The sequence below is a fragment of the Crotalus tigris genome, unplaced genomic scaffold (genome assembly GCF_016545835.1).
Source record: "Crotalus tigris isolate CLP2741 ecotype Arizona unplaced genomic scaffold, ASM1654583v1 scf7180000017690.20705106771:4171800, whole genome shotgun sequence".
Classification (NCBI taxonomy): domain Eukaryota; kingdom Metazoa; phylum Chordata; class Lepidosauria; order Squamata; family Viperidae; genus Crotalus; species Crotalus tigris.
In genome coordinates, this window is record NW_024096569.1 from 2,400,316 (window position 1) to 2,408,939 (window position 8,624).

The 8,624-nt window shown below is 39.3% G+C and overlaps 1 protein-coding gene across 1 annotated transcript; it reads right to left on the reverse strand.

The window, feature by feature from the left end:
- Positions 1-1,664: 1,664 nt before the first annotated feature.
- LOC120305760 (histone H2B 8-like) lies at positions 1,665-4,902 on the reverse strand. Its single transcript, XM_039338029.1, has one exon. It carries the CDS (start codon positions 4,857-4,859, stop codon positions 4,479-4,481), a length of 381 nt encoding a protein of 126 aa, XP_039193963.1. The 5' UTR covers positions 4,860-4,902; the 3' UTR covers positions 1,665-4,478.
- Between the last annotated feature and the right edge of the window lie 3,722 nt (positions 4,903-8,624).

Genomic DNA, 8,624 nt, shown 5'->3' on the forward strand with positions numbered 1-8,624 from the left:
GGATCTTTGGAACCCAAGGGAGCACATCCTCATGACAAAAACAGATGAGGAAGAAGAAGAACAAGAGCAAGGGAGTATTGCACCCCCCTATAATCCGATTCATATCCAAAATCCTCCTCATCCAGTGAATGTGGTGACACCACCATTGTATCCAGAATTACCAGGGGGAGTAGGTCAGTTGACCCCAGGACCATGGTCTAGTCAATCTATGCCTGTCCTGAGTCCACAAGGTCGGGATCCATACTGGACTCCGACATATCCAACCCCGCCTACCCCTGTGTTAACTCCCTATACTGACCCAAGAACTGGGAATAAAACAAAACAGTTCGGGGATGTGATAGGAAGCACTAAAAAGGATCTGATGACGCAAATGGGAGTAGAGGAAGGGGATTTGGAGGATTTCAAGGTGGATACCAGAATAAGGAGAGAACGTGCTTTGAATGTGGAATGAAGGGCCACTTTTAAAAAAAAAATTGCCCTAAACGCGCGAGAGAACAGCAAGTTTACTCAGTGTGGGAAGAAGAGGATAGTTTTTACTAGGGGAGGGAAAGGAGCTCATTGGCTTTTGAACAGCTCGAAATTATAATAATTATTGATTTGTCAAGAGAAAGTATGAAATATCCCTATGTGAAAGTGTTTATACAAGCAGTTTGAATGGAAGTGAATGTATGGATATGCTGATCCTGTCTCTCTCTCTGTGTGTGTGTGTGTGTGAGTGAGTGTCTCCCCCATCTAAACTGCAGGTTTTATTGTTTTAGCAAGTGTTTGCATGAGAAGAGTTCCATGGAGAATGTGTGAGAGAATTTATGGCAAATTCATGTGAAGGAGAGAAAGCTATTCCACCCCCTTTCCGTTTTCAGCTGGCTGTGTTGCTTTAAGAGTGAGAGACAGAAAGGAAAGGGGGGGGGCTGCTCATTTTAATTTTTTTTCTCCGCTTGGAATTCTGCTTTGGGAGGAAGGTGGGGTGGATGTGAAATTTAATACCCATTCTTATAGTAATGAGATATGAGAAGAACTTGAATACACCTATACTGTAGTTTTATTTTTATGTTTTTATGTCTGTGTGCAGGACACACTGATAAAAACATAATATCTAGGAGACCTGAAGGAATGGTAATTCAACCCTTGTTTAAAACGAAGGAGTTGAGAAAATTTTGGGATTATAAATGAGCTATGTTGTTTTGAATAAAGATTTGTATGCAAACAAACTCAAGCAGAGTTGGTGAGCGCTCCTTTGTTGGCTCTTTACTAAGCAATGTGTTTGTAAATACGGACAAAAGGAATGGCTAGGGGAGGGATAATTGATACTTTTCTATGGTTAATATATGGTTGGTTATATGATATGTAGACAAATACATAAAATGCTCTATAACATCTAATGGTGAGGCTATTTCAATGCATTCAAGTTGATTTTAAATCATCTCAAGTAGGAAATTCCACAATATGAAAACTAATGACATGTTTATAAAGAATTAGATACTGGGGCTGTTTTCTGCTTTGTCTTATCTCAGGAAACAAGGCTTGCTGATCTAAACACCCCCTTTGAAATTTCCTGTCCACAAGTTTGAGGTGGGACAGTGGATCCTGATCCAAACGTGGAAGGAGGAAAAACTGCAACCTAAGTGGGAAGGACCATTCCAGTGTTGCTGACCTCTGAAACCGCAGTCTGGACGAAAGAAAAAGGGTGGACCCACTACACACGAGTGAAGGGACCAGTAGCTGAACCAAAAGAACAGTGGACCTGTGTTCCAAATCCAGAACCTTTAAAGCGACAGTAATCGAATGTCCAAACCAGATCTATGACTGGGTAGAATTAGGGTTTGCTATTTTCCTTTGTCTTGTGCCCAAAATCCCATGCCATGCTGATTGTTGTTGCTGTTTCCATTGTATTGACTGTGTAAGATGTACTAGATGTGAAGAACATTTTGGACCAAATAATATAGTACTCATTGAGAAGAAATTGAAACCTTTTGAGGAATATACTATATACTTTAAAAGATAACTAGTCCAGGACGAACGAGAGTAACTAAAATGCAAATCCTTAGTGTTGCATATTTGTCCATGGTTATCTATCTCTCCCTTTCTAGAGAACGATATAGGAGAGCAACAAAAACAGAAGGATGTGAAGCCTGCATTACGAATGTCACCAAAGGAAACGCAGTAATTAAGACCTTGGTATATTATACCCCAGCACCTAGGGGATGTATATTTCAATCTATGTGTCAATTAAATAACACACAATATTCAGTTTGTAAGGGAGAAGACAAGAAGATACAATGTTATGATCCATCAATGCCAACATATTTCAATTTTAGTATATATGTAGGTCTAGCTAAAACAGGAGCAAGACAGAGACCTGAAAGTGAAGGAAGATTAATATATGTTAATTCCACAAAAATATTAGAAAAGGGGACAGAAAAGGCTTTAATACGGTTTGATGCCTGCACAATATTAGGTTTATCTCCTCTCGCCACAAAGTGGAGACTCTAGTTGGATCTCAGCATATAAACAAAATCATAAATATACATGTCCCACTAATTTGAACTTTGCAAATGGGAACCCCAATCAAGGCCACCTTGTGGGGGATCTGTTAAATGTTCAGGGTGGAGTTGTGTGTGTGATTACACTGGAGAGGGTTATCCAGGATGTAGTGGTATTACCAAATTTAACAGAATATACAGAACTAATACGATGGAGTTGGAAATCACTAAGAACCATGCTGAAGTAGTAAGTTATGGATTTGGGATAGATATTCCATGTAATGTTGAAACAATGAGAGGAAAGGAGCGGACACCAGAAAAGACCGTGTGTGTCTATGGGCCTGCTACTTGGGCCGAAGATGGATCTTGGGGATATAGAACACCCATGTATATGTTAAACAGAATAATAAGATTACAGGCTGTATTAGAATTAGTTGGAAAAAAAAATAGATACTGCTTTAAATGTTTTGGCAAAAACTACTAATTAGCTTAGAGTGGCTGTGTATCAAAATAGATTAGCATTAGATTATATATTGGCTAAGGAAGGGGGTGTCTGTGGAAAATTTAATTTAACTAATTGCTGTATACAAATTGACGATTCAGGCATGGTAATTAACCAGATAACGAAAGAAATGGTTAGAATTGCACATGTACCTGTACAAACTTGGACAGGGATATTGGATGATGAAGGATTCCTAGGAGGGATATTTAGAAATTGGAAACAGGCTCTGTTTATGGTGTGTATTATATTTATTGGTATAATGATGTTGCCTTGCCTGATCCCAGTAATAAAGAACCTAGTGAACAGTTCAGTCCACGGTATATTACAAGCCCAACAGAATGCTAAGTCTATAATGGTGTTAAAAGAAATTGGGGATCAAATCCAATTGTTGGAAAGTATGGATACCTTACATCCAATGAAAACTACCAAGGAAGAAACTATTAGGTTAAATGAAATAAAAGAAAATATTAAACGAAATGACCAAATAAGAAATGGGGGAATTGAATGGGAAAGTTTCAGAAAGTTTAAAATTTTCTTATTCAACAGCAGGCTCACTGAGCATGTGCAAGAAACATGAGTACGTGCTTGAAACTAAGCAGAGAACACCCACATTCGGTGAACCAAGAATATCTATATGGTAAGGTAGGACAATTGTGTCGTTTGATAGGTTTGTGACCTGCCACGTCAGGTATAGCTGACGTCGGTATAGGAGGAGTTAGGGAGGGTATAATTGCTGTTACGCTTCTGTAAGGGGGGGTGGCTCTTCCTTGTAACTCTTGTGGGTGCATGGTTGAGTTCCACCACGCTTTGCAAACCGTCTTTTGCTACTAAACTTGATTTTTGATAATAAAAGAAACTTTATTCTGCTACTCCGAACCTCGTCTCTGAATTTCTTTCAAGGAATTCTACAAACATACTCTAAGACGAAAAACAATGAAACGCTGATTTGGGGGGATTCCTGATGGCTGTTATAGAAATGGCTAGTATATATATCAAGTATAAAAGTAAACATTTGAGGATGTTTTATTTTACTGCCCTGAAAAAGTTGGAAGTGAATTTTTCCCTCCTGTTTTCTTCAACATTCATGTGTATTCATTTTCACAATAAAACTTTTAAGATAGTGCTTCAAAAATGGAGGCCTTAGAAAACCAACTCATAATGCTTGTTATCAACAGCCATTAACGTGTTGGAAGAAACACAGGCACAAAATCAAATACATCTCACTGTTATCAGTTAATAAATTTTACTTTCCTTTTTACAAATTAGAAATCCTTCAAAGTTAATTTTTTGCTCATGTTTTTAATAAAAGCTTATTACTTATTGTTTAAGCTGCCTAGAATTATTCTCGGCTCGATAGAGGGGGCGACCTAAATCCCTCGAACAAAACCGCCCCTTAAAGCGACCTCGCACTTTTCCAGGAATACGTGAGCGGCTCTTAAAAGAGCCTTTGGGGTTGCGGGTAGTCTTCCCTGCGGTCCACACGTCAAGCCGCCCCTCTACTTGGAGCTGGTGTACTTGGTGACGGCCTTGGTGCCTTCGGAGACGGCGTGCTTGGCCAGCTCGCCCGGCAGCAGGAGGCGCACGGCCGTCTGGATCTCGCGGGAGGTGATGGTGGAGCGCTTGTTGTAGTGCGCCAGGCGGGAGGCCTCGGCGGCGATGCGCTCGAAGATGTCGTTGACGAAGGAGTTCATGATGCTCATGGCCTTGGAGGAGATGCCGGTGTCGGGGTGGACCTGCTTCAGCACCTTGTAGACGTAGATGGAGTAGCTCTCCTTGCGGGTCTTCCTGCGCTTCTTGTCACCCTTCTTCTGCGTCTTGGTGATGGCCTTTTTGGAGCCCTTCTTGGGCACCGGCGCTGACTTCGCAGGCTCGGGCATCTTCGCTCCTCCTCTTACGTCAACAGGCAGTGAATTGACGAGCTTCGGCGTCCCGCTCCCTTTTATAGCAGCCGTATGCTGATGAAGGGGCTCCAAGCGTCAAGCTGCCGTTGGTCCGTACAATTTGGGCGGGAAAGTGGAACGCCAATCAGAGAGGTCGAAGCGTTCGTTCGCTGAATCGGATAAGGAAACACGGCTGGTTTGGCTTGAACGCGCCCCGGAGTTGTTTTCTGATTGGTGCAGTGAGGCTCCTCTCTCATTGGTCTGTTTTGAAGCCGCCCTTGCTCGGTGTAAAGGGAATTGTTTTGGCTTTAAAAGCAAATAAAATCAATAAATTGGATTAGTAACCTCACTGAAATAAGGAGAATTGGGGAGCCCTATTAATAGATTCAGAGAACTTTTGGCTGGTTTCCACCCGGCTGCCTTGCCTCAGCAGCGTCTATCGAGCCCAATAGGTTGGGGGGAGGGGCAGCCGTCTGAGGAAACTTCAAATGCAAAATTAGGTGAAGGACAAACAGAGAAGTTAAACTGGAATGACAAGATTATTAGCAAAGAATTATCTAATTATGAATTGTCCTTAAAACAGAGGACAAAGTCTCTTCCAGGCTGCACCTAGTGACAAAACACTATAAAAAGCAAACTGTCAAAACCTATAGAGGATCAAATGTGTTACGAAGTCCAATTCAGTGACTAACAGCCACATCAAACTTTGGGTCAGAATTTTATAATCCACTTGTCACAAGGAGAGACCACATAGTTTATATACTAAGAAAGCAAGCCACATTTCAGCATACAATACTAGTATTTTGAAGAGGAAAATACTTGAAACACACTTCTCACACAAACTACATTTTAAATGATGTTGCCTTCAATTTCAAGAACTTTTATGATGCCTTAATCTCACTGAAATCAGTTACAAATTTTAGTGATTTCTTTCTGCTGATTTAGATGAGGCTGCTGTGATTTGGGTTTAGCTCCCTTCAATTATGTTTTAATTAAACTGCATTTTAATTGCTCAGCAATCAGCCGTGTACATTGACCATCATTCTTGGATCAAGACCAGTCAGTTGAAATGTCTCTGTAGCTTTGAGCCACAGATTGTCTGGTTTTGGAGACGGAAATGGTTCTTCTACCCCACCCTATCAACTCAGAAATTTTTTCGTTTGGGTTTTGCATTCAAGACAAGACAATAAAAATTGTCCTATATGATGTCTCTTCTGTCAGCAATGTCCCCAGAATTGCTCACAAAGCATTTCAGAAGATGGACACCATATCTCTGGGATGAAAAGAGAAGAGCAAGTAAAGATGTTGTGGACACTCAGTCAATGAACATTGAGGAACTTGACAGAAATAAAGGTTTTATTTTCTCCCTGGAGGGAAAAGTTGAAAACTTCAGCTGGTGAGGAGGAAGCCTTAAAATGTTATTTACAGGAGAGAAACCAGGAAGTTTTTTCCCAAAACAAAGTTGTTCAGCAGATAAAAATACATCTCTTTTTCCTCTGATGAAACTGGTTCACTTTCCCCTCCTACCAAAGACCTTACTAACAAGAGTAACAAAGCGGGCGCCTAATATCTCTAGCAGTGTTTCTCAACCTTGGTGGTTTTAAGCTTTGTGGACTTCAACTCCCAGAATTCCTCATCCAGCTCAGCTGACATCTAGGAAGAAAAAGGAAGGAAATGACCTTGCATTAGCAATTTCATGAAGATAGGAAGACGGAACATAAACCCTTGAACCAGTGTTCCTCAATAAGATATGTGTGGGCTTTCCACTCCCAGAATTCATAACTAGCTTGGGAATTCTAGGAGTTGAAGTGGATAAAGTGGATAAAATTGAGAAACACTGCCTTAAACCTCGATGTGTACCCATTGTCACTTGGTCGATAGGCCATGAAGCCCTGAAAAATCAGTATCCCTAGACAGGGATGTGCAAGGCTTCCTTGTCTAGTTTAATGTCTAGTTCAACGAAGAGAAGGACAAGGGGGGACATGATAGCAGTATTCCAATATCTCAGGGTCTGCCATAAAGAAGAGGGAGTCAAGCTATTCTCCAAAGCGCCTGAAGGCAGGACAAGAAGCAACGGGTGGAAACTCATCAAGGAGAGAAGCAACCTAGAACTAAGGAGAAACTTCCTGACAGTGAGAACAATTAATCAGTGGAACAACCTGCCTCCAGGAGCAGTAAATGCTCCAACACTGGAAGTTTTTAAGAAGAGACTGGACAGCCATTTGTCTGAAATGGTGTAGGGTTTCCTGCCTGAGCAGGGGGTTGGACTAGATGACCTCCAAGATCCCTTCCAACTTTACTACTACTACTACTACTACTACTACTACTACTACTACTACTATTATTATTATTATTATTATTATTATTATTATTATTATTATTATTATTATCGTTGCTAGACCTGACATAATCCTGGTGTTTTCCATGAAGTAACTTTGTCCAAGGAGAGAAAATCAGCCTTGCACATTCTGTATCGAAGCTTATGAGGTTCTGCAGGAAGAAAGCTGGGAGTCTGAACGTAAATGACAAGAAATAAAACAAAACCCTCAAGTCTGTATGAGGTCTCTGAACTCAAAGGAAGCATTTCTTATTCTTGTGGAGGGAAATAACCAGTCATTTGGTTCCATTCTTCAAGTTGTGGTTGAACACTCTCTCTGTTTTTGTTAATAGCTGCACACATAAAGGCAGGCCACATCTAAAGCTTTGTTGTGTGAAAACTGGAACCCCGGCTGTTTTCTAGAAGCGCAAAGAGTGTGACAGAACAAGGGAAGTGGAAAGTTAGCGTAATATCAGCCTTAAAGCTCATTTTTTTATGGTTTTTCAGAAGAAAACCTGAGCTAATCATACATTCTTTTTCACTAGCTTTGCTTCCTAATAAGGAAGCTCTCTGTGGAAAGCTTTTGAGGAGATTAGTTTGCAGGGTTTTTTTTTTTTTATGAACAGTTTCTATTATTTTTCCATTTTACACCAACAGAGGCTTAAGAACCAGCGTGGAGATATGGTGGTCAATTACAAAAAGAAAACAATAACATATGTATACAATTCACACAATATTTCTTAAAACTTCCCTCTCTATCTATGTAGAATATTATAATCAATTAAATTCAGATAAATTCATTCATTAATATATCTAAATATAAATTTAATCAATAAAAACTTTCAACCGCTCAATATCAATATAATAATCAAATTAGTACAATCCTATAACCAATTCATTCATTAATATATCGCTATATATAAATTAAATGTTTAAATCAAAACCAACGCTCTCTATTTAGATTATTGGAATCTCATTAGTACATTTCTAACACAGATTTTTATTAAGTATATTGCCAGATACAAATTTCATTAGTCGATAATCTTTTATGAAAGCTCCTTATCTATCCTAAAGATCCTGTTTTAAACTTTATTAATTTTTCCAAATATTTGAATTTAAGCTAACCTAATTATCTAACTATTTCAGGGCCCCCAAATTTCTCTTATTTAAACATATTAGCTTCAAAACTAAATTCCTACATTTCTCAACTATATTTCTATTCTTTTTCAACAATTCTCCAATTATTAATTCCATCTCATTCCAAAACAAAAACCACACATAAGAAAAGAGAAAAGAAAAACATACTCACACACACAAACACAAAACACATATTCTTGCTATACTTCAATATTAAATTCTAAATCATTTCACAATAGCTTCCCATTTAACACAAACCAAATCCAAGACAATCCAAATCGCTATAAAACCTTTACCATCCATAATTA

Excerpts from the sequence above, each read along its gene's own strand:
- LOC120305760 (XM_039338029.1), bottom strand. The coding sequence starts at position 4,859 with ATGCCCGAGCCTGCGAAGTCAGCGCCGGTGCCCAAGAAGGGCTCCAAA.